Below are 27,433 nucleotides of genomic sequence, written 5' to 3'. Positions count from 1 at the left end.
AGCTGCTAAAAAAAATAGAAAAATAAGACGGAGGAGCTTTTTTTTTCCTGAAATAATGTTAATGATGCTTCGGTGATGTGCCATCTTATTTTAAACCATACCGATAAGTCCAAGAAGAGTGGGTGGTAAACCAAACCAAGTAACATAAGTACACCAGGGTATCAACGGGACTCTACTAACTGAAGAACAGTTTCGTTGACATCTTAACCATGCGAAGTCTAGTAATTTAGATGTTTTTTGATTTTGTTTGTTTGTTTTGTTTGGGTTTTTTTTTTTTTTTTTTTTTTTTTTTTGTGAATTAGCTTTGCCACTGTGGATGACAATAAAACAACGCGTATTTTAATGGAAGAAGAGGTTTATGTATTTTGAAGGATAGCCTCATAATTCTTTCTAAACTCTATCTGTGTGGATATTAATACTTGCTGACTTCAAGATGCTACCTGCGAAATGGACCGTTTATCGTGGAGCCCTATTTAACAACGTTTCTCTCAGATTAGTAAAATCCTTGCGCACTTGAGGCTTGCTATTTTCTTGGATAAATAAATCCACATATTGTCTATTGTTATTCTTGTTGTTGAGGACATTGATTTAAAGAAGAAACATATCCAGGCTACTATGCAATTACAACTGATATCCTTGGTTTTAATCTGTTTGCACTCTATGGAATACATTGACAGCCAGCCCGCCTCCAGAATCAGGCGACACAGAAAAGGTAAGCAGCCTTCCTGCAAATGTATATTATAAATACCAGACCGCGTTTCCCGCCTGATTAGTAACATGTAGAACATTAGTAACAGGTATCATTATCTTCCATGTAAAAAAAAAAAAAAAAAAAAAAAAAAACAGATATAAAAGGAGTAGGTTATGCAGTGGCATCTTTTTCTCTGACACAATTTTATGACTAATTCGTGGGTGTGCATGCTATAGTTTTCAGCTGGCAGTAAAACACATTTCTGTTACAGTGCTATGGATGGAGGTGTTAGTTCATAATCGTAAAGCTTCACGCTTGCGTTTTAAAGTCTGAAGTTTTAGAGCACAGGAAAGGAATGTTACAGTATTCAATTAATTGCAATTACTTGATTACCACGGAAGTATTAACTCAATGGCATCTGCCTAAGATGGTTTTAGATATGCTTAATTATTGTTTTATTTATTTTATTATTATTGTACGTATTTATTTTTAGTGGTGAAAAAAAAACAGTGCTTATCTGTTGCTAATATCCTTAGTGTAGTGCAATATTTATAAATATAGTGGATTTAATGGCTGCTAATGAATGATTAAGTCCAGAATGGCCTCATATAATTCAAGGTAATAAATAATCCATGGTAAAGTGTAAAGACTTGCCAACATCATGATTGTCTTCCCACTGTTTTTCATTAACTTAAACTCCGGGCCAAAAATAAATTAAAAAAAAAATTCAAACAATGTATAGGCTACTGTCATGCTAGCTACTGTATAACCTTGTCATTTCAGTGATACCAATATACGCGTCTTTTCAATTAGTTTAATTAACGTTTTCTAATAATACGGTTAGACTTCATAACATGTGTCTTACACTAAAAACAAAATAGTGGGCTCCATATTCACAAAGCATTTATCACCGCGCTATTTTTGCAAATCAAAAAAATAAATGGCTGATGTTACAGAACTAGCAAGAAACAATTACGGTGTTTTAAGAAGGTATTAAATTAACTCAGTGAGTATTTCTTTCAAGCTTTTTAACATACATGTGTGGTTTTCTTTTTAGAAAAAGAATGACGTTACGTTAACACGGTGGTAAATGCTTTACATAGTTTATCTTTTCCCTAATTAATGTAATTCAGTCGATTCATTCAGTCGATTAGTGTCTGATCATTCTGTTCACGATTGCATGAAATTAAAACGCTAAATAAACATTGCAGAATGTTCATTTTGATGTCATCCTTCACGCGACTTTATTATATAGCTGTGCTAACCGATTCAGCTCTGCTATAATTCGTCAATTGATTGAACAACAAAGTAAAGAAACTAAACTACCGGTTGGTTTATTTCTTTTTTTTTTTGTTGTTGTTGTTGTTTTGCCACAAGTTTTGGAACAGTGGTACTTGATGATTTAGAAATAGGCTGTAATATGTTTTATGATGGGTTCTTGTTTTTACTTGAAAACTAAAAATATAAAACCAAAAGTTTAGAATGTGAAAGAAATGCCTATCCCCGAATGAAACTACTTGTTTTGGAAACATTTAAATAGCCTCAAACGAATAAATAATTGCCAGAAATCTAAGTTTTCTGATATTCTAGTTTCGTAATGACAATGCAATATACACAGAAAAATACTTTGTTGCATTTTGTTTTACATGCTTTCTTATCTGAAATTAAAACGTATTTACCATTTCAACATCCTTAATAGCGAATATATTTTCTATTATCTATAATGTGTCCTCAGGCTCTTTAGATCAATCGTCAAACTATGTATCTGTTACCTTCAGCTGGTTTTAATGCAGTCAATAAACTCGACAGTGCGTCCATTCATTCAACATCTTTTAATGAAGCAAGGTCCTGAATCTTTGCTATATTCTCATAATTTAGCAGTGTGTTTGCTTGGATCTCTTTGTCCAGTGCGACATCTGCTGTCTGAAGCTGGTAGTGAAAATACCCAATTGAGATGAAAGCCTGAGGACCTTCAAGAGCAGCACAACAGTACTCAAAAATGTGAAGTATTCGTTCAATAAGTTTCAGCATTTAGAAAGCAGCTAAAATAAAGACAATTGAGTATTCGCTTATATTTATTCATTCAGTATTTTAGTGTTAACACATTTTAATCACGTTAGTCTTTATTTTATTTTAATTGTTTGTGAATATAAACTAAATTGTTTCCAAAATAAACCTTACTACATACAAAGTTTACAACTACTATTGCATACGATTTATGTTGAGTACGTTTTTTGTTGGATTCTTAAACAACGGTTTGCAGTATAAATATAGGGGAAACCTTACTTCCAGCAATGCAATTCAGTGGATATGTCGTAGATATGATCAGTTCTCTATCCATTTGCTGAGTAATTGCTTTAAAATTAGTATTTTTTTTTACGGAAAATCAACAATTGGCATCTTGCCACTATGTAGAAATATTCCCAGCATCCTATTCCAGTAAACACAAAGAACATAGGGTCAGGTTACTTTTGAGTTGTATGCATCAAAACCACATAATAACAGATACTGTAAACAGATGTGTACGTCTTTTCTATTCAGCAAGCTTCTAATTAAGTAGGAAATAGAAAAACCATGTGTTGCTACAATAACACTTGCTTTGGGATATGGTCTTGAACACACAAAAGACAATGTTTGGAAGGATCTCAATGTCTTCGCTTACACTAACTATAAACAGATATGGTATTCTTGCCAGTTACGGACAGCAAGCCTATTTGCATTAGCAAAGGAAATCTATTTGTCTTTTATATACAATAATAAAAAAATGAATATTTTGGTTTTACTACTTCCTATTATTTTGACAAGATCCAGACCAAGGTTACCCCAACACAGAATAAAGAGCTTCCTCCAGCTTTAGTAAGAGATAACTGTGAACTTCTTCTGATAGCATGGATAAGCTTAGAGCATAGCAAGAATTGTTTCTGTTTCTTCTAACCACTTGAATCCACACACACACACACACACACACACACACACACACACACATATATATATATATATATAGATATATATATATATATATAGATAGATAGATAGATAGATAGATAGATAGATAGATAGATAGATAGATAGATAGATAATCTCACATTTGTTCTATTTTTGGTGGTCATGAACTAAACAACTTTCAGCTGAAAATGGCTTCTAAAAGATTTACTCAATCTGAAGTTCATAGTAATACACTATAACAAGAGTTATTTGGGTATCTACAAAGGAACATCAAGTAGCATCACATAGTGGTATTTTACTAATTACATAATGGTTGTAACCTTTAACCCCATACGAGTGTGAGCTTTCTCAGCCACACTTTGAGCCTGAGCACACAAAGCTTTAAAACTAATGGCAGGGTTTGAAGAGTTCTGGGGTAGGAGAAATATTGAAGATTGCAGCAGTTGTATTCTATCATATTCTGGTCTTTTTGTGTTTGTACAATGTTTTGAAATGTTTATTGCTTGCAATGATATTACAAATGATAAAGCGATTAATAAGTGCCCAAAGCCCCAAATGACCAGCAGAAGCAAACACAAAGGCCCCAGTCAGAAAAGCAGTCATATATCAGGGTTGCGTCTTTGAAGTTTTATTAGAAGAAAAATGAGTGTTCAGATTCAGTGTGCCCAAAGCTAGAATTATACAGTATTTACTTTGGTCAGTCACCTTTAGATGAATTCGCTTTGGAATTCTTCTTGTAGAGCATGCATCCTTATTAAATAGCATTTTTCATTCGAAACTTTCATGAACTTTTTAAGACTTGCGTGTTTTATTTATTTCAGTGAACAAAATGATGGCCTTTGTTTGTAGAAATGTACACTAAGACTCAAGTACTTGTATGTTTTTAATTTGAGGTTTGAATAAACATAAGCTTTTCTACCGCAAACCTAGAGGTACTTTTGCAACAGCAGTTCTTATCCACCAATAACAGTCTGCATTCTTCAAGTCCAAGTTACTGAGTTAAAAGCTTTGGCAGGAACACACAAGGGCATATGGACTGCAGTTGTAAGATTGTTGTAGGTCCTATTCTCAGACATGTCAAACAGTTTAAAAATGATGCGTTACGAATATTGGGGGCCAGCTACGATGAAGTTCATAAATGGAAAGGTATGGGTCCAAAAAAAGCAATGTTGGACATTAATTCAGTTTATTATGTGCAGTGAGTGCAGATTCCATTCCACAATTTCAGCTTTGAGCAAACGTTGAACGCATTTTGAATGATTTCAGTGATGGCAGAATTTAGTCCTGTCATTGTTTATATCAATTGAGTACAAACCCTTGGGTACTACACTTTAAAAAAGTAAAAAAAAATAAAACAACTTAAGACCTCTCCATGCCCCAACAGTCAAAAGCAATACGAATTGTACCCATTGGGTGTTGTTCCTTAACCAAGCAATCTATCAATTAACCTCCCTGCGTTTGTGTATTATCCCGCAACACTGCAGCCCTCAGTAGTCATTTTTATTTCGGTCGTCTGTGCTTTTACTTACATTATTTAATCCTCTGTGCTTTGGTTGCGAGTAAATTTGATAGGAGCAGTTCGCCTTAATTCGTTTTCATTTATTTATATGCGTTTATTTTTTTGTTTATTTTTCTGTGCTTTGGTTGTGAAAATATTTGATAGGAGCGGTTCCTCTTGTTTGTTTTAATTTATGTGCTATTGTTTGGATCCGTGTACACTCTGTCCTGCTCTGTGTTCTGTCAGCTGTGCTCTGTGTTTACATTATCGTCAGGACTGCGTTGGTTCCATCTACATTAATTGTGGCAGCATGGATTCACAACATCTTCTCCTTCTGGCTTTCAGTGATTCCCTGTACAAATTCGATAGTGATTGTCTTTCAAGTTTAGAAATTAAAAGGTCAGCTATTGGAGCCCACCTATGGGTGGGCTCCAATGATGGTGGTGTGCACACATTGAATTATGGGATAACACGATTGAATCATAGGATAGTTTGTCCTATCCTGCTTGCTGTGTGTTTTGAGGTGTACTTGTTTGTTCAGTCCCAAGGCTGCTGGCTTGGCCCAGTTGACCTGTTCAGGCTCCAGAATTAGTAGCAACACATGGCTGTCTTCGTTCTGTATACGTTAATTATGGAGCGGCAATACTTTACCCACACCTCTTAGTGGGCTCCAATAATGGTATACGCACATTGAAGCATGCTTACCTGCATTGAACCATGGGATTGATAGTCCTATCCTTGATTTGGCCGTGCTCGCCCGTCACTGCAGCTGCCAATATTTCACACTCATGTCATCAGGTTCTATCTTATAATGCTCCCGGTGCAATCTGCTGCACATTGACCAGGCAATTCATTCAGTAATATTCTTTCTCTCCTTCAGCAGTAGTCATAAACTCCCAATTGAAACCATACATTACAAGCTCCCTTCCACAAGCCAAGCTCGAGCAGAGTTGCCGGTTTCTGCCGCTAGAGGTCTCCCTTTTCCCAAGCATGAAAGTCTTCAGTTCTCCAGTCATATCATCATATCAGATTTTGGTGATTTAATTATTTTAAATATATTTATTTTATTTGTTTCAGCTGTAATTATCTGTTCTTAATCAGTAATTATCTGACTACGCATCCCCTATGAAGGGGACACACACACACACACACACACACACACACACACACATACATATATATATATATATATATATATATATATATATATATATATATATATATATATATATATATATATATATATATTTCACTTCTGTATGATTATTTGGTGAAGGACTATAATAAATTAGTATGCCTTTAGTGTGGGACCATCTCACACCCGGGTAGAGAGACGGCCCTGGTGGTCTCCCAAAGGAGTGTTAGTTCCCTCCCCCCCCCCCCCCCTCCTCTCAGCTGAGTGGTTGAGATTACCATGAGATTATTCCTTAAAATAATAATATAAAAAAATAGTCCTCCAGTGCTGATTATCCCTGATTAAACTTATGTTTCCTTTACTAACCTCTTTTTGTTTTTACTAACCCCTTGTTTTATTTATATTTTGCGTTGGTGACACAGATGCAGGGAGCTGGGGGGTCCTCTTTTTGGGGGCAAGTGACGTCACTTCCCAACCTTAGGCCCAGCCGAGCTGGCCTCAACCTCCGAGAGCCAGAAGGGACCCCAGTCAAATCTATCTTATCAATCTCTCTATAATTCCAGGTTCCCCCTGGGGGGCAGCATACAGTAAACCCTGTATTCCTTACTAACAACTTGCTTCACCTATGCCAGTGTTCCTTTTTGGGCCCTTTGCATGTTCATTTAATTCTCTCTTTCAGAATTCATGTCACCTCCACAGGGCTCTGTCACAAAGCTTAGGCGTTCCTTGTTAGTCGGGATGACTTCTAGTATTCTCAGATGTATCCTCTGTCCTTCTCTTCATTTTTCCCCTGGGGGTATGGGGTGGGGAGTAAAGATTACTTCCCATCCTTGGAAGCTGATCAATTTCTGTCTCACCTCATCGAGGGCGGCTCTCTGCGAGCCAAGGGGCAGGCACATTATCTCCCTAAAGTTCAAGCACATAGTTTCTTTTTCTAAATCCCAGGGCTTATTCCTTGCAGCCCTTGCTCCTGTTCTGTGAATAACAATTTGGAGTAAATAGCATTGAAAATATAAGCCCTTACCTCAAGTTGTTTCAATTTGTTTAAATTTGTTTAAGAATAAAAAATAAAAAAAAAAAGATTAATAGCTGAAACGGTTGCGTACATACTTTATAAATAGTTTTTCTAACCTGATGTTTGGTGTGAGATTCTTGGCAGTCTGTTTGTTTTGTTGTTTTGCTCTTGTTGTAGGTCTGAGAAACAGCTGTTTGAAGTTATACAACTCTAAATAAAAACACAGATTTGACTGTGTTTCACAGTATTCTTTTAACTAGATTTTTTGTTGGTATTTTGGTTGAGCCTATTTCGACTTGTGAGTTAAGGTATGAGGTTTCTTTGTGGTAGTTTTGTTATCTGTAATCTCTTTGGTCACAAACGTGACAAACCTCAATTGTTTGCTTTTACGAAGATTCACTCAACATGCTAAGAACTGAGATGTGAAATAAATAACAACAAAAAATCCAAAATAAGATTGATTCCACAATGGGAAAAAAAATCCTCTAACCAAAACCTTGATAATTTCAAAGTCTGTCAGGAAATACACAAGTTACATCTGTGAGTTTAAATACAGTATTTGATTGCTGGAGTAACAATTTTAATTGTCTGTTCAGGAAAATGCTGGCTTCATGGATTAGCACTCTTTTTAAATATCTTATGAAGGCTTTTATATGGAAGTGCAACACTTTTCTTAATCTTGGTCTGTGAAACCACTCAAAAATGTTTACCAGTATAGCAAGAATGATTTAAAAAAGGTGATTTCAAACAACAGGCTACCAGAAATGTAAAGTTATAGAACATGAATTGTCAATTAATGTTGATAGAACCAAAAACTATGCAGCAATAAATGGGATTTTTCTTTCAGTGTTGCTCTTCCAACTGATTTATCAAACACTGCATACAGATGTATAAATTGTTCATGGCACCTAGATAATGTAAGGCAAGGTTATGATGTCAGGTTTTTGTTCAGCGTCTGTGAGGTAATATTAAGATGCACTGCTAAAGACAATTGTCAACCATCATAAGTACTGGGGAAGTAAAAAGTAACTATTCCTGCAACCCTGGTCCATTACATATCACATGTTACATACTACATGTATAGTTACTGATGCACAGGATACTCACACATACTTCCTTATTCATACTGAACTCTTGGAAGGAGTGTCATGGTCTTTATTCTTATATATGTTGCAGTTTTCTGTATATTAAGTGGAGGTTTGAGATCAATAAGTTACTAACAACTAAATGAGCAAGATGGGCTGAATGGCCTCCTCTCGTATGTAAACTTTGTTATGTTCTTATCCTTGTTAAAGGACATCTAAGGGGAGGAGGATTACACCCTTAGTTAAAAAAATAAACATCCTAGTTCTTCAGCTAAACAAATTGTTAGGTTTATTTACTTGTTTCTTTTGTTGAAAAGTGCACTGAGGTGTAACATCTTGTCTTCAAAATCTTCCCGTTGGCAGCAGCATGTACAAATGAAACACTTCTGCAATACACACACTCCGTGCATCACAATAAATAAAGATAACAGCAAGATACGATCTTTACCTGTTTGTGTTTTTTTGTTGTTGTTTTGCTTTCTCAGTACATCCTGGAGTTAGCCATGGTTGTCAAGGGGGATGTGCGACGTGTTCCGATTACAACGGGTGCTTGTCGTGTAAACCAAGGCTGTTTTTCTTCTTGGAGAGGAATGGGATGAGGCAGACCGGGGTGTGCCTGTCCTCGTGCCCGAGTGGTTACTACGGGACCAGATCACCAGACATTAACAAATGCACAAGTAAGTGTTGTTAGACATGAAAGTGGATATTGAGTTCAGTGAGCCACTCAGTAACAAACAAAATAAACAGTAAACAACAATCTGGCCCACCAGCCTCATTAAGAAACCTGTATAAAGGATTCTAAAGAAAGAAGAAGAACATAAAATGGCATTGTGTGGAAAACGCAGTTATCCTTCAGCAAGTTTTGGGAGAGATGAATAAATACAGAATAACTTTGATGCGCCATTAGTAGCCCTTTTTACTTCACTGACACCCCTTGCTTACTAAATATCTTAATTGGCTTCTGCAATGGTGGCTGCCAAGAAAATGATTTTATATATATATATATAAATTAAATAGAAAGGAATTGAAAAGCAATTATAGAGAAAATTCAGTTTCAGAAAAAGCAGCAGAAAGAACAAAAGTGCATCAAGAATACAACTATCGTTTGGCAAACAATATCGGAGAGTTCTGTGAAAAAAGGGATAATATAAGCATGTCCTGGCATGGCAAAGCATGATAAATTGTGTGAATGTACTCTTGTTTGTAATAGGATGAAGCCTGTATAACATAATACGAATGGCAGCAATAACACTGTTTTCCATGACGTACTTAAAACCATGAAGGATGATTTGGTACTACTGCCTGCTAAAGGATATATATATATATATATATATATATATATATATATATATATATATATATATATATATATATATATATATATATATCTAATAGCTATTATACACAATGGTGGTAGATTTAGTGAACACAGTGTTTTTAATTTAAAAATAGCAAATGCTTTGACACACTATATAATGTAAATGCTATGCATTTTTAGATCATGGCACAACCACGAAAATTTGACATACCAGGACCAGAAAAAGATAACCTTACAGAAAATTTTTAAAATATAATGTTAATTACCCTTCGAAAAAAAAAACATTACTAGACCCCAGAAAAGCCAGAAATAGCAACACAGCACATTGGAACTGATATGGTACCATGGCACTACAATGTAGTAGCAGGGTGTATGGGTTAATACCAAAGCAATGCCATTGACAAGTTGTAGCTTTCCCATATGGAACCATTGCCCCTCACCATTCCATTTTTCTGAGCTGTATGTTCCTCCCTTGTGTTCCAGAGTGTAAAGCAGACTGTGATGCCTGCTTCAACAGAAACTTCTGCACAAAATGTAAAGCTGGATTTTATGTACATATGGGGAGGTGTCTGGACACCTGTCCTGATGAGTATGAGCCCAAGGAACAGCACATGGAGTGTACAGCTATTGGTGAGTATTCTGAGCACAGTCTGAAAATGGACTGAAGTAAGTTTACATATTAAAAAAACAAACAAAAAAAAAAAAAAACACCTAAAATATACAATGTAAGTATTGCTTCTGATAATAACATAAACAATAACAACGCTGCAAGTGCAATCCAAAAATTTTTACAATTCATACTAAAAGCAAATTTTGCTTTTCAAACTTGCAGTTCAACAGCTGAAATCACTCCATATCCAGTGCCCAATCAACTGTCTCACTAATTAGGTGATTATGTGCATATGCTTCAGTCATAGTCACTCAAGCGTGTCATGGTCAAGGATGAATGATCGAGTGATTAAAAGGAAACCGAAAACATTTCTTCAATGTCCATCATTTATCTACCTTATTTTTTTTCTAAAATAAATGTGTTATAATAGTGATAAGTATTTTTTTTTTGCTCAGTATATATGTACAGTAACTGATATAATTTCGCTTCATTTATTTATTTCATACCGCTTACACAGCTCTATATCTTTCATTCTTTGTTGTGTTAACATGCCTGTAACTGTCATTTACTAGCACGTATTTTGATCAGTGTTTGAAATCATCATTTCTGCATCACTATGGGGAATTAGAGCTTGTTAATGCTTTTTCTGTTTCTGCTCCTTACATTAATTTTTGAGTTATATGCTGCTTGTTAGGATCCTCATTCAAAAAATGGGAAAACTTATGGGCTCATTGTGTCTGTCTGTATGTCTGTCTGTCACACTCAACATGCTGAACACGACATTTGACTTTTTTTTTTTTTTTTCTTTGCCAAACATGTATCATACACTCCTAGCCTCCAGGGTTTGGGCTAAAATCACATAAACTCTTGATTTTATACAAAAACCGTACGATAATTGCACGATTATGAGGACTGAGAGCTCTGGTTAAATCTTTCACGACTACCAGTTGCAATTGCTGCTTCTTCTCTTTCTCAGTGCACTGCGAGGTGGGTGAGTGGAGTCTGTGGAGTCCATGCTCAAAGAGAGGGAAAACCTGTGGCTTCAAAAGAGGTGAGGAGTCGAGGACTCGAGAGACACTGCGCATCCCCTCTGCTAGTGGAGACACTTGTCCAGCGACGAAAGAGAAGAGGAAATGTGTTGTGCAGAGGAGAAGATGTCGCAAAGGAGGTTAGGGCTGATTTACTGGTTTGTTTTTCTGACATTAATACGTGTTTAATAATTGGGTGCAAAATGTATCAAACTGCAGGAGGCTTCGTCTGTAGAAGCAGTAGCAAGCCCCCCAGAAAAAAAAAAAAAAACACATTCCATATCCTGATTGACATACATTCCCACATCCAGGATTATGGAGTTTGTCATAATACTGTAATCCCTGGTAATTCCCTCTGTGGCAGGTCTTTGCTCAACTACATACAGTTCAGTCTAGCTGTCTGCAAATTGTATTTGACCAAGTGAACCCATGCATTAAAGCTTTGAACAAACCTCAAATTAATTATATCGCCCAGGGAACCCCATTTACATCACAAATACAAACAGTAGTAAATAACAAATTAGCATTACAATCATCCCAGCTACTGTTAACAGTCACACACAGAGCTAGGTTTCAGATGTCATGATAGCAATGTGTTTAAGGCCTCAGGCTAATGGACAACCTAATGCCATCAGTCAATCCTTTTAATTTAAGGAAGCCCTGGAGACACTGAAGTTAGACCTACAGCAGGAACCTTTATATTCTTCTGACAGGTTGAGCTCAGTAATAATTGTAACATGTTAAAAGAATCTCAAAATATGGCTAACGAAGAGCTTTGTTGCTCAGATATCTGAAATAAAAAAGGGTTACCAACTGGTGCAATCTCCTACCAGACAGAAACTGTGGTTTGGACATGGCGTTTGTGGAACTATGTAACAGTGTGTTGCTGCTAATCCAACCCAATTGGCATGGAGTTTGTTTTTTTGTCTTCTTAGAAAAAGGTCGTTGATGTTTTTGACAATTTCTAGCAGTTTTTGAGTTTTTAAAGCTTTGCATTATTGTTACCTCAGTTATGAGTAAATGTAAGCGGCATAAATCACCAGCCATGGAATAAAATACAACATAGAGCTATCATAATCATGAAAAAGTGTGGCATACAGACTGACTGTCAGAAAAGCTCCTACATGTTTTCTATGTACCCTCCCTTGTCCCTTCATTGATTAACTGGCTTTAAGAGCAATGTTTCACCACAATTGCAATTATCTCTAGCATAGCTTTATTAAGTACACAGCAACAATCAAATACATTTGTCTACCCAATCTAAACAGGACCTTAAACTATTAAAGTGCTATCTATCATGGAATTTATATCTGCAATTAAGTTAATGATGTTTTTTTTTTTTTTTTTTTTTAAATAAACGTGTTTTGTTTTTTTTATTTATTTTTTTATTAAAACTTGCATTTGGTTTTTAATTTTGGTGATTTATCAACTGCTAATGGGAGTTTCTTGAAAAAAGACAACAAATGTCAAACATCACTGATAAAATGCATGATATTCAGCCAGAGACAATGTAACTCGAACCCAAGGTCCCCACGATCATAAATGTAGTACTTTTTCTTTAAACAGCTCTGAAAAAGAGCAGATGAAGTAAAAACAGCTACCAGCACAATTCTGCCAACTTATTTCCCAAAGGTGCTAAGGAAAAGTCAATAAATTGTGCAGCTGCTGTGCACCTTGTTTAACTGTGTGTTATGCAGTAATAGGCAGTGATTTGTAAAGAAATCCCACAGGATGTTTTATGTCTGCAATTTAGACCCTCTTGCCTTACAATCTCCCTCACGTATGCAAAAGATTGTGAATTCTCAGTAGGTGCCCTCATCTGTAGTCAAAAGAGGCTTATGCTGGAGCTGTTCTGATGGTGGTGTGTGCTGCTGCAGCTGCAAATGCATGTTAAAGACACCAGTCTCGGTTAATGACCTTCCCTGTGTGATTATCCAACAGGCTGCTATGCTTTAAAAATGAACTGTAAACTAATTACCATGTCCTCTGGACTCAGGTGTTTATATTCAGCATACTCTACAGGGGCAGATAACTGACCTCAACAAACATGACTTGCAATAATTTAAAACAAGTTTCTGCTGCAGATCCCTGTGTTTATTTGTTGTTTATTTTGCCAAAGGGTTCTTTTTTCCTCTCTTGTTGTTATTAGTGGGACGTGTATATAGTGGGAAATGTTTAATACCATCAGTGGTTTTCAAGTGCTGCATTGTAATCACGATCAGCAGCCACAAGAAGGCCTTGACTGATGCTCTCAGACAGTCTGTGCCCAAAAGGGTTTCAGACTTCTAACTAGCAGCTTTAAAACAGACTGGCTGTACCTACTGTGGTAAACTTCATTGAATCGCACACAGCAGCAAATTAATATATTAGTAGAATGCTAACTAAGGTGCGGGGGCACCACACATCCTGTACTAAAGGGCTGAAAGGAAGCTGTAAATATTTACACTTTGCTCGCATGTTTATACTAAATTTCCTAATTTGTTCTCCAGTGTCATTTTCCTATCTGCCTATCTCCAAGGCTTTCGTTTAAAAGAAAGCAGGCTTGAAATGGCTTTGAAATGTTGCAGCATTCCTCAGACATGACAGGCCAAAGCCTTTAATCTTTGTGCAGCTCCTGAAGAGCACTGAGATGACACGACGTCTGTTCCCAGGGTGCTGCCCATTGTCATTAGCCTAATTGTGCTCCTCCACATGTCAGATACAGAAAGCAAGGCAAACCACCTGCGATTGGAGCCTTGTGCAGTTTTGTGCTTTTCCGTTCTAGTTTCGGCACGTTATTCCCATTTTCGCAAAATTATTTTTCGTTGTTGACTATCAAGAGTAGCCCATAACTCATTTTTATACAGACTATAAACAGGTCAGAACGGGAAAGGCCCCAGCTGTTTTTCCTTGGATCATGCATGCCAACCTATCTTTATAATTAATATTAATTAATGCCAGATGACAGCTGTTTACAGCCTGGAAAAGCACAGCTATTTTAAAAATCAGGAATGAATTTACTTTTGAGCCAAAGAACCCTTACAAATATTTTCTTCTATGCTAACTTTTCCAGAAAAGATAACACGACACATTTACAGTAGTAGGGTCTTACAGCACCACAAAAGCAATACTGCAATTGTGTGTTGTAGAAAACGTTTACTGTTGCATTAAAAAATAGGGTAAAACTATAGGAAACTATGTCAAGCAGACAAATGTTTCCGCTAGTTCCTTCTTCAGACACAGCGGAAGATGCAGTCTACTTAAATTCGTCTCTTATAGGTTTACCTTAGAATTCTGATACGTTTTGAAGTTATGGATGAACATGTTAAAATATATACTATATTAGAATGTTTTCAGCTAGAAAAAATAAGTGTATTAGATATTGTAATATAGAATTATAATATCTAATACTGTAATGTACTACTGGTACACTTTCTATATGAATCTATGCAGGCGGCATCTATGGCTTAAATAGTAGACAAAGAACTAAAGTTACATGTGTATCAACTCAGAACAAGAACCAGTCACGACAAGCATAGCTCTTCCTTAGAAACTTTTTAATTTCAACACAGTGGAACTTTAATTACTAAGCTTTCCAAACCTAATGAACTTAGGGAATCTGAGGGCAGAGTTATGTGCCTCTGTGTAGGCTGATATCTACCCTGTGAGAAACAAGGCCAAATTACTGTGGAAAACTTCTTCTAGCCTTGTTAAAAGCCTATTACCCAGTGGAGGCTGCTTAGAGGAGGCAAGGGAGGCAGTGCTTCCTCAAAATGTATTAATATTGTCTAAAATGAAAACAGCAGTACATGATTGGATTTCGTCCACAGCCGCCTATTTAACTGCAGTTGCTATTCATAAGAGTTAATTCAGATGCGTCGTTAAGCCCCAGTGATTTTCATCTATGAAGGCATGTTTTCAACGAATTGAGGAAAAAGGTTAACGATGACCTCATTAGGTCCCAAGAGTCAACCTGCTATTCATAAGAGTGAACGACAGCAAAATGCTGTCGATAACCAGGAGCTATTGAACGCTTTCTACAGTCAAGTCTAAACTAACGACAGCCTCGGCAGATTTATTTTTTTAAAGACACATTTTATTACCACACTTGCTCTGTTATACATACTCGTGATTAACACTGCCTACTTTGAAAAAAAATTAATCATTTTGAAAAATTAATCATTTTGAAAAGAACGCTGTGAAGCAGAGAGCAAGTGAGAGACTGAGAATAGACTTAGTGAACTGAGAGTAGAATTAGAGAATAGAGACTGAGAATAGACAGTTATTTTATTATTATTATTTCTTTGCCGTGATCCGCTGCGGACAGCGGTCCTTTTCTTTTTATTTCTTTTACCTGTGTTCACAGTAAACAGTTTGGACGAACACTGCCCGTGTGAGTCTGTTTATTTTCATGGAGCTTTACAATATACAGTATACCAGTGCTGCTGATGCAGCCAGTGGGAAATTTGGGCTTGCTTTGTATGACAAAGGGAGTCTCTTTTTTCGCGTACCATAAAACGGTCCAATTTCTTTACAGTGTGCAATATGACATGAAACTTTCACTAATTCATAAACTCGCACCTGATTGATTCCCTGCTTTAATATTTAAAGTTTACATTATTATTATTATTATTATTATTATTATTATTATTATTATTATTATTATTAGAATTACAGTATTATTCAAACGTCCTCATACAGTGTTTTTTGTTTATTTATTTATTTATTTATTTTGGTCCTGCAGTTAAGAATGGAAATCTTATATGTGTGCGTATGGAAATGTGTTTGCCATCGTTGCCAAACAAAATGAAAATGCAAAGTATTTATTCAAAAAGACTTTTTTTTTTTTTCTAAATTATGACATGTCCAGAATTTTTGTCAGACGTGATAGGGGTATCAGAATCAGATTTTGAAAACTGCCAGTGACTGACAGCTGCAGACTCGGGTTTCGGTCGTTGGTTACTGTCACTGGATTCTGTTTTTCTTTTTGCAACAACTACCGACTCCACACAGGAAACATTAATAATGCTGATGATGTCATCAAAGAGGCGGATTTTCATTCTTGAATTCATTTTATTTGGCAATCGGCAAATACATTTATATCTTTAAAAAAAAAAAATACAGTATATATATATATATATATATATATATATATATATATATATATATATATATATATATATATATATATATATATAATGACCTACAAATTTGTGCTAGTATTCTAACTAGAGCCCCGTGTTTTTCGCAAAGACCAAATAACACGAAATGTAACATAAAATGAAATGAAACATACAAATATATAAAAAAATAACACCAACAATCATTATAAAGCAAACATAGAATGACTTTTTTTTTTTTTTTTTTAATTTAGGTTTACCTGGGACTCTAATTATAACTAATACTGTACTCATATTATGCATACATGTAGTGTATACGTTTTGATGATTTTAAATGCTTCTACCTTTGAGTAATCTGAGGCTAGATATAGCGCATATTTCAAAGCAAATATATCAATAAAAACTAGGCAGAACGGAAGATAACAAGTACTGTATTAATTTTTTTAATTTTCACTTGATGTGTGAAACAGTTGTAATTGGGCCTCTTGTGACTTTGGAAGCCACCAGTGGTACAGAATGGTCTAGTTATTTTGTAGTCGTTTATTTACATTTAATAAATTAAGTCGATAGGATGTGTTTGATATTTTTGTCTGCCTTACTCCTTCCTTAACATCTTTATTTAGAAAATATTTTTTGCAAAGTATGTTAGCAGGGTGAGATTTGATGTGGCCGTGTCCCTCGCTCTGCTTTTTGCATCACAGTCTTTGCTCATTCAATTTTCATCCATGGCAGGAAAAATAGATTTTGTACTGACAATGTCTTTCTTCTGGAAAATTCCATTTATACAGATAATATATTCAGACTGTTTGCATATAGTATTGCAATTCAGTGTACGTACGCATAGTACATGGTCAATCAGTTTTTAGTTTGGCAAATGTTGTTTGTAGCATTATAAGAGAACTTTGTTATTGCCTTTTTTAATAATAATAATAATAATAATAATAATAATAATAATAATAATAATAATAATAATAATAATAATAATAATCAAACATTTACTTTCCACAATAACCGACTGCACTGTCAACACACGCCTTTATCATATCTTATGCAATTAGTACAGAACAACAGTGTTGCAAAAAATAAGACTGCCATAGTTACATTTGCAAATTTCCCAGCTCAATCTCTTATGTTGATGTGAACAGGATGGCTTTGCAGGGGTGACGTCAGACCAGAAATAGACTCCAAGCACTGATGAATGGCGGTGAATCTGTGACGCTGCAGCGTCTAGAGTTTTATTGTAAATAATAATAAATCACAAACAAAAAGATTTAAACAAAACACACAAAACAAAGGGTGTGTTGGCCAAACAAACAAAGAAAACAGACGTGGACGAACCCAACAAGTACCGTGCTGGATCTTCCAGCACAAAATAGCAATTGTTAATATAGTATCTCCTTCACTCTCCCGTTCTCCACTCACAAACACACAACCCCGAGTGAGTGAAAAGATGCTGTTTATATGCAGCTGTACCGAGACTCGATTGCTAATCAATCATTCAATTGGAGTCTCGGTACAACTGCACGTGAATTAATGAACTGTAATTCCCCGTGCTCACATATTACATTTTACCTGCACGTGAAGTGCTGTGCAACCCTCGTGCCTAAATACAAATATACACTTTAAACACTTGTGCTCATAACCCATATTTATATCCCGTGTATTTTATATACATACACAGCAACATTAACAAGCTACATACAACATAAAACACTTTATAAACATAAAGGGGCCACACATGCCCCCCCTTGTGCACAGCACACCTGGCCTCAATGGCCACCTTCCCCCTCAGTCCCAAAGTCCCGGTTTATAATCCAGGCCCAAGGGTAGCAACAGGCCAAAGGTGGCAGCCACGGTGGGTGGTCCTCCTCCCACGCCAGCAGCTGTAGCACCCAGGCCGAATGTACCCAGGCCGGCTCCTCCAGCCAAGACAATCCTGGTCACGGCCCGGTTGTCTGTGGGGGTGGTCTTCAGACCTTCTCCCCGTTGTGGGGCTCCGGCCCCCAAATTCTCTGCAGTGAAAGTGCTGCGGGGGGAGGTGGTCTCCTGACCCATCCCTCCTTCTTCATAGCCGGCAGCTCCCCCTTGTTGGGCTCCGGCCACAGTATTTCCTGCGGAAACGCAGAGCTGACACTAACCCCCGGCAAAGCAGTTCCAGCGACCCCAGGCGACGGCAGCAGCAGTGGATCCTCGGGAGGCGACGGCAGCAGCGGACCCTCGGGAGGCGACGGCAACAGCAGCGGACCCTCAGGAGGCAAACTTTGGAGGGGAGCCCCTGGCCATAGATGCGGCAGCGGGAGCTCCACTTCTCCCTCATACCCTGTAACCGGTAGCTCCCCAGAAGATGCGAAGCAGCGGGCAACCCCAGGAGATTCGAAGCAGCAGGTAGCCCCAGGCGATGCGGAACAGCAGGCAGGCCCAGGCAATGCCAACATGGCATCCTTGGGCGGTGCGAGGCAGGCATCCTTCGGCGGAGCGAGGCAGGCATCCTTGGGCGGTGGAAGCGGAACCAGCAGGAATTCACCCTCTGCTGGTGGAGGTGGGAGCTGCAAGCAGTCCTTCCATGGTGGTGGATGCAGAACCAGCAGGAATTCATCCTCTGCTGGTGGAGGTGGGAGCTGCAAGCAGTCCTTCCATGGTGGTGGAGGCGGAACCAGCAGTAATTCACCCTCTGCTGATGGAGGTGGTGGAGGCATGTAGCCTCCTGGCGACGGAGGTGGGAGCGGCATGTAGTCTCCTGGCGAGGGAGGTGAGAGCGGCGTGTAGTCTCCCCCTGTTGCAGGAGACAGGTGTAGCTCTCCCTCACTTGCGGGGGACTGGTGCAGCTCTTCCTCTAATCCCGGAAAGGTGGTGCCTTTTCAGTGCTCGGCTGTGCAGGGAAGATAGTGCTCAGGGGGTAGTGCTGGCTCTGTGGCGGCAGCTCCTGGTTCTTTTCCCTGCATGGTAGGGAAGAGTTAGAGGCAGCTCCTGCTCCTCTCCTCGTGAGGGTGGTGGTGAAACCAGCAGGTATTCTCTCTCTGCTGGTGGTGGTGGTGGTGGGAATGACATGTAGTCCTCCCACAGTGGTGGAGGTGGAACCAGCAGGCATTCACCCTCTGCTGGCGGAGGTAGGAACAGCAGGCACTCCTCCACTGTTCTCATCATGGGTTGTGGACCTGGGGGCTCCCCTCTCTTGGGCTGCGGACACTCTGCATCCTCCCTCTTGGGCTGTGGACGTTTGTGCTCCTGCCCCTCAGGCTGTGGATGCGAAACCAGCAGGCATTCTCCCTCTGCTGGTGGAGACGGCAGCAATGGCTCCTCTCCCTCTGACGCTGGAAACGGCAGTGATGGCTCCTCTCCCTCTGGCACCACAGATGTGAACGCACTTCGGCCCCCTAAAACTTCAACTGTGAACGGAAATTTTGAGGTGGCTCAGAGACGGCCCAAGGCCGGCTCAGTAAGTGTGAAAGGGGTGTAAGTCACAGTTACTACATTGTGGTAAAATTAATTAATTAATTAATTGCTTAATTAATTAATAAAAAATCAGTTGTCCGCCATCATGGGATTTTTCTCGCGTACCCCCTGAGGAGCACTCGAGTACCCCCAGGGGTACGCGTACCCCAGTTTGAAAACTTCTGCCCTACCCTGTCCTCAGCCGCCACTGCTATTACCCTACCCTGTCCTCAGGTCGGCAAGCTCATACTTCTCTCAGTTGCTGGTACTTCATGCTGCATTTTACCTGTTAGTGTGGCCTCAGCTTTATTTTCTACAGTTCTGTGGATAGGGAGTTTTATGAGTGTATTCAAACAATTACCGGAATAGTTCCAGTTGTATCTTCTCACCAGTAACTTTTCCCCACCCTCGTAGTTATTTGTAGAGAGCAGACTAAACAAAAAGCTGTGATACAGCACAGCATCACAAAATTTTGCTTTCTGGAATGTTTTAGTCTGGTTAAGCTGATGGAAGTGTTCCTAGGTCAGAATTGTTTGCCTATTGAGATTTATGTGGCTGGCTAACAGACTGAGTTGATACAGCAAAGCAGAGTCAATTAGGCAGTGAGAATCACTGAGTGCAGCCCAGTGATCATTTTTAAAGTGCACAGTACTGAGGGATGTATAATGGAACACTATCCATATTAGGGTTAAATTCAAAACAACAATTATGTTTGCCTCCTCCCATGTGAGATAAGAGTTTCCCATTTCCCATATCTATTATTGTTGTTGTTTTTGTTGTTATACAGGTATTATGTCAAGGCAGCATACTGTACTGCACATATCTCTAGTATTGTGTATATGTAGCTAAAGAGCACCACGTCGTGGTTAGAGGCCCTTACTGCATCTAGTGAACAAACTCTGATACATTATTTCTGTACAACTCCAAATCGGGTTTAAAGTTAGAGGGTGCTCAAAGTGTTAACCCTCCCACTGTACAAAGATTACTTCAGAGACTACAACTCAAGCAATTCCTGCACCAGACGTGCCGTAATGTTAGGCTTCTGTCATTGTGACCTATTTTGGGCAGATGCAAAGAGGCAGATTTTCAGATAACAAGAAAGTCATTTTAACGGTATAAAATTAGGAAGACACTGCTATTCTAATATATATATATATATATATATATATATATATATATATATATATATATATATATATATATATATAAAGTCTACACCCCTTTTAAAAATTTTCAGCTTTTGTTGCCTTATAGCCTAGAATTAAAATGCATGGGATGAGTGGCCCAGTCAGAGCCCCAACCTAAATCCAATCGAAATTTTGTGGCATAACTTGAAGATTGCTGTCCATCAACGCTCCCCAAGGAATCTGACAGAGCTTGAACAGTTTTGTAAAGAAGTAGGGTGAAATATTGCCAAATCTAGGTGTGCAAAGTTGGTAGAGACCTATCCCAACAGACTCACAGCTGTAATTGCTGTCAAACGTGCTTCCACCAAGTACTAACTCAGGGGGGTGGAGACTTATCCAATTATGATCTTTCAGGCTTTTTTTTGTTTTTTTTTTTTTTTAATTTAGTCATCTCCATTCTTTTTACCCCGGTTTTCTCCCCAATTTAGTGTGCCCAATTATTATCTGATTCCTCGGCTCACCGCTCGCAACCCCCCTGCCAACTAAGGGAATGGAGGCTGGAGCGCGCCTCCTCCGAAACGTGCTCCTGCCAATCCATCATTTTTTGCACTTTGGATACACAGCGAGGCCGCAAGACCTATAGTGCCGGAGGACAACACAGATCTGGCGGCTCCACTGCAGAACCACAGATGCCCTATCGGCAACAGGGGTCGCTGATGCGCGGTTAGCCATGGATTCCCTTGCCAACCTAAGCCCTCCCTACCCGGGCAGCGCTCAGCCAGTTTTGTATTTTTAATATATAATTTTTTTCTCAATAAAAACTTTTTTCCCCTTAACAGCGTGGAGTATGGTGTGTAGATAACTGGAAAAAAATCCTCATTTAAATGCATGAAACTCTGAGGCACTGACACAACAAAATGTGAAGAAAGTTCAAGGGGGTGTGGACTTTCTGTAGGCACTATATGTGTGTGTCCACTATGAAAGGCGCTATATAAATATATATATATATATATATATATATATATATATATATATATATATATATATATATATATATATATATATATATATATATAAACACACATGTTAATGGTGAAGTTAATAACTTTGAATTTTTGCTTTTCTGTCCAGAAAGGAAAGAGGGAAGTGAGAGAAAGAGAAGGCCAATCAAGGAGGAGAACAAAGAGGAGAACCAAGAGAGCAGGCAGGAAGAAAGGGACACTGACAACAAAGAGGAATCGGAGAACAAAAACAAGACTGAACACAGGAGACGGAAAGCACAGAACAAGCAACACGTCTCTACAGTTGGGAGCACTGCACACTAACAGTCTCGCTGGATTGTTAAGGCTCAAGATGCTGCTACCTGTATATAGAAATATATAATGTATATATACATGGAAAATACATTATGAGCATGGAATTAGTGCCAATGCGGAGGGCATCAGCAAGAACTGTCTTGATTCTTTGCCCAGTACGGACCCTAGTAAAAGACTTAGAATGCTACACACAATAAGGATGTGTTCATTCCACAAAGAGCCTTTCTTTCAATTTGGTATTGCAACTGTCAAATTGGTTTGAATGTAGGTGTTGTGACAGTATTTAGATTTGCTGTGTAGATGTCTAATTATAACTTGAGTAAATTAAAACTGGGCTTTGTTTTAGACTTTATTTACACACAGAAAATGAAAACAAAAAAATTCAAATTCTGTGACTGCATGCTGATCAGTAAATCTGACGCATGGCGGTAGGGGTGGGGCCCCCGGTTGGGCCCCCCCCAACCCACTTGGGTATTAGACCGGCACAGGTCAATTGATCATTAATTTTTGGTGGCATTTGTCAAGATAAACGATATGTCCATATCATAAATGCTCATTTTCCTGCTGGTATATCTAGGTCCTGTGGCTGTGAGCTAAAATTCAACAGCCACCCCTGTGCCACATGATGAAAGCCACTAAACAGATCAAAGCACCTGTATGTCAAATAAAATTATATTGGATGTGTAGGTTTTCTTTATGTATGCTTTTTTTTTGTCTTCTGTCTGTATTATAGGGAGGTTTTCTGTAGTGCCCATAAAGCAGACTCTGTATTGCCAGGGTTGGCTCATGTTTGTTTGATGGCATAACCAGATGTTCTGGGCTAAGACAAAGTGAGTGTTTTAAAGTGTTAAAATGGGCAATACTGTGACCATTTTTTATTATAAACAGGAGTTTATAGACACAGAATACTTTGTGACTGTTTTGATATTTTAATTAACATATTCCTGTTTACAAATCAGTTTTGACCAGTTATTTTTGTTTCACATCAGTTATGCATTTGGGTCATCCCGTCAAAATGTCTTCTGTGGCTTCAATCCAACCTGTTCAATCAGAAACATTTCATTGGTTCCCGGTTCCTCTCCCAAAGTTTTTTGATTGGTCTTACATGCTCACTCCAGCATAGGTTCAGAGGAATCAGATCAGGTTTATGAATATGCATAAAGTCTGGAATAGGTGGTGCAGTCTGGCTATTTCACTTGCTCAAATATGGCTAGCTGTGCAATATAGTGTAGGTACCACATATGAGTAAAAGGTAGCCTCATATTTACATTTATACAGTACATACAGTATAGGGCAGCTCAAGAACACGCCAGAGAAACAACAGCCTATGTAACAGTTGACTTTAATATGGAACAGAAAATTTGACACATTATTGTCATACAGGGCTGATGTTCCAGTATAATTTGAACTCAATGCTATAAAACATACCACTGGCTATGCAGTGTTCCACTATGGCTAAAGTAATCAAGATGCAAGTCACTGTTGAAACAAATAGAAAATACAGAATAACATGCACCTCTTTATATGCCAGATTTTGATACACTCAGGTTGTCATAAATATGTTTAATTATAGTTTAATAAGTGTTTCTGTAGATGTATGTACTCATGGGCACCTAAGACATAAACTCGATGCCAGCTCCTACCAGTGAGCTGGCTCTTTTGTACAGCAGTATCGGCGCCATGCTTCAGAGCGGTTCTGCCTGTGTGAAACCCCTGCCTGTACGAACCACGGTTCACCACAATAACATCCCTGCCAAGGGTGATGTGCATAAAACTTTTTTTTTCTAATTTTTTCCTAGTGTCTTCTACAATACATTGCACCAGTTTCCATCAATGGTTCCGGTGTCCCGACATTTTTCTCAAAATCTTAAAAAAGTCCAAATAACGTAAACAACAACTGCCTATATAACTTAGTTTATGGCACTTGCAGTGAAAAAATAAATAAATAAATAAGGTACTAGGGTAATCAACATTATTTTTATAAAGTGATTGACACAAATGTGCCTGCTTATTCCTCAGTGCACCGTGCGTTTTTAATTATGTGCAATATTGTAATTTTGTAGCTGTTCAGTTCTGGTGGGATTTAGCCAAGACACTCTGCATAGCAGTGAGAGGTTGCAAGCACCCAAATCCAGCAGATTAAACCACATCTATGGTGTCCATTTTAGGACATCCTCAGGTATCCCTACTTCTTGAGTCAGGCATCAGGAATTAGGTATCAGACATGTCCTCATAAAACACAACGTCAATAAATAGAGCCAACCGACGCAGTGAGTAAAAAAATAAGAAAGAAAGAAAAATGTTTGTAACGCCGATCTACAGAATTAATTTTGTATTATTGTAGCATGGTTCATTGTTCAAATGTATATTTATTTCCCTGGACGCTCTCTCAGCACCCAGACCACAGCCCACAGCTCAGACGGCAACACAGGATTCACATACAGGAACACAGCAACTATGGCAACCAGCACAACAACAACAGCAACAACAACAACCCAGAACGGTGCTGCAGCGCCTCCAGCCCACCCTCTTATGCAAAAGATTACAGGGCTTAGGACACATCCCACCTTGCCGACACCAGGAGCAATGGGCACAGACAGACAAACAACAACCAATGAGGGTGCACAGATAACAACCAATGGGAAAGGACCAGGGCAGACAAAGCGGGTTACATGGTATAGGAATACACACAAAAGGTAAACAAGCTATGGCGGAATACAGCAGAGATGGAATAACACACACAGTATGCAAACACAAAATGGTACATAAACACAAATGCACAGATCGCTACATTGACCCCACATTAGTCTCTTTTTGTCCCCAAAAACTCAGCAGGGTTCAGTGCCCAAGAGTCCAGCTCCACAGTTGGAGCGATGCCAGCAACGCCTGCATCACTGCGATCCTGCCCAGGTTTTCCATGTTGCCGCTGTCAGTTCACAACAGCTGCGGTGGCATACAGTCAAGGCGCTTCGAAACAGCACGGTTCAATTGCTCAACTGGGCTGGCTGGTGGAGGACACAAGGTCCCTGCATTGAATGGGCAACTGGCGGTGTTGTTGTGCCCACGCCTCGCCTTGGGGAGAATCTCTAGCAAGTCCCGAACTGGTGACGGAGGGCTGTGCTGTTGGCGATACATGGGGGAGGGGCACAATGCAGCACATGGCCATAATCGACCACCTCCCCCCTTGAAACACAGCCCCACTCCCCTCGTGTCCAGTTTTTCCCCTCTGGATTGTGGTGGGTGGCTGGCTGGGTTGATCTTGGGTCTTCTGTCAGGGGCGCCCATTTAAACCTGCTGATGACCCCAGGGCTTCTGTAAGGAGTGCCCTGACAGAGGGTGTCAATGCTGATAATGACACGGGGCACTCCAACAGCAGAACGGGTAGTAGCGCAGACCACTCTGGCAGTGAAAATGCTGTCTGTGGTGCGGTGCACTCCAGCAGTGGCGATGCTGGCAGTTACACAGGCCACTCCGTCGATGAAAATGCTGTTGGTGGCATGGTGCACTCCAGCAGTGGCGATGCTGGCAGTGGTGGCAGAACGAGTAGTTGCGCAGGCCACTCCGGCAGTGAAAATGCTGTCTGTGCCGTGGTGCACTCCAGCAGTGGCGATGCTGGCAGTGGGCAGTCAGGCAGTTGTACTGGCAGCGGCACGGCTAACCTCAGTGCAGGGCACTCCAGGCAGTCAGGTGGCCGTGCTGGGCCCACGGGCTGTGGCAGTGGTGGCGCTTGCCTGGGTTTGGGGGGCAGTACTGGCAGCAGTCGCCGCTCCCACTCTCTACTGGTGCCCTGCTCTTGGCTCGTGTCCTTTGCAGGAGCCCTTGAAAAGGCTGACACTTGTAGAAGTAGCTCCTCTCTCTGGCAGTCGGGCAGACAGCACCTCCCTCCCCGGGGGTTATACTGGTGGCTGTCGCTGCTCCCACTCTCCGCTGTAGCACCGCTCCCAGCTTGCGTCTGTTGCAGGCGGTAGCGCAGGGCCCTCTGGTGCTGGTATTGGTGGCGGCTCTCCTAATCTTACAATCATGGCTAACCACGTGTCAAAGATTTTCAGCCACTGCTTCTCCGTCAGGCGGGGGCAATGCACTATGTAGTGGCCACACTGCCCGCAGGCGAAGAACTTTTTCGAGATGTCCCACCTGCTCAGGTAGACGTCCCAGCAATCCTTCCCCAGTGTAGCGGGCAGGGGTGCAGGGTATTCCAGCGACGGCAGCATCTCTCTCTCCGGCACTCGTGCAGACAGTAACTCCCTCTCTAACACTGGCTCCCTTGCTTGCCTCCAGGAACGGTCGCCCCTCCTACGCTTTCGTTTCCGGGCAGGCAGTACCTCCTCTCCCTCCTGAAAGGGGCAGCATGCCACAGTAGTGTGTTTCACAGACGGCAGAAAACAGAGAAAACAGAAAGACGCTGGTTCCTTGATCAAATTATTTGCCTTTATTTATTTCCCTGGATGATCTCTCAGCACCCAAAGCAGATGCAACAAAGGATTCACATACAGGAAAACAGCAACCATGGCAACCAGCACAACAACAAAAACAACAACTACCACCACCACCGCCCCCATAATAATAATAATAATAATAATATAATATAATAATAATAATAATAATAATAGTAGAAGCAATACATATATAACACCAATATGGCAAGTTAAACTAATTTGCCACAAAGTATACTCCTGATAGTGTACTGAAATTAGCTAGCTGCTTAAAAAAAAAAAAAAGAATAATACTAAGTGAGAGGGTGACTATTTAAATAGCCATTAATAGCCCGTATTTAACAGCTTTCATTTCTTTAAATCAATTATTTAACAATGCCCCAGTTTTGAGGTTTGGAAATCTGTGTACTGCATTGAGACCAACAGAGGGCCTCAACTTATCTGGATGGGTTTGCCATCATTCTTTTATTACTTTAAATGTCTCGTTTCAATACGAATATCAGCATGAAATATACAGTACTAATGCGAGACTGACATTTTTTTGTTTGTTTGTTTTTGTTTTTGTTAATATATAAATGTTATGTGTAAAATGTAATAAAAGAGAAAGTATACGTTATGCAAATTTAACTCCAGCCAAAAGGGTTAAGAAAATGAAATGGTTCAGAAAGTCGGCAATTTTGTTTGGGAAATATTTGAACTT

The 27,433-nt window shown here is 39.3% G+C and overlaps 1 protein-coding gene across 1 annotated transcript; it reads left to right on the top strand.

The window, feature by feature from the left end:
- The first annotated feature begins 280 nt into the window (after nt 1–280).
- On the top strand, nt 281–22,723 carry LOC121316269 (R-spondin-3-like). Its single transcript, XM_041251238.1, has 5 exons — nt 281–712; nt 8,856–9,047; nt 10,172–10,318; nt 11,275–11,466; nt 22,116–22,723. The coding sequence occupies exons 1-5, from the start codon at nt 616–618 to the stop codon at nt 22,307–22,309; spliced, it is 822 nt and encodes a 273-aa protein (XP_041107172.1). The 5' UTR covers nt 281–615; the 3' UTR covers nt 22,310–22,723.
- The last annotated feature ends 4,710 nt before the right edge of the window (nt 22,724–27,433 follow it).

This window comes from Polyodon spathula, chromosome 5 (assembly GCF_017654505.1).
Source record: "Polyodon spathula isolate WHYD16114869_AA chromosome 5, ASM1765450v1, whole genome shotgun sequence".
NCBI classification, from domain to species: domain Eukaryota; kingdom Metazoa; phylum Chordata; class Actinopteri; order Acipenseriformes; family Polyodontidae; genus Polyodon; species Polyodon spathula.
The sequence above is the reverse complement of the archived record's forward strand: the minus strand, read 5'-3'. Positions and strand labels throughout refer to the sequence as shown.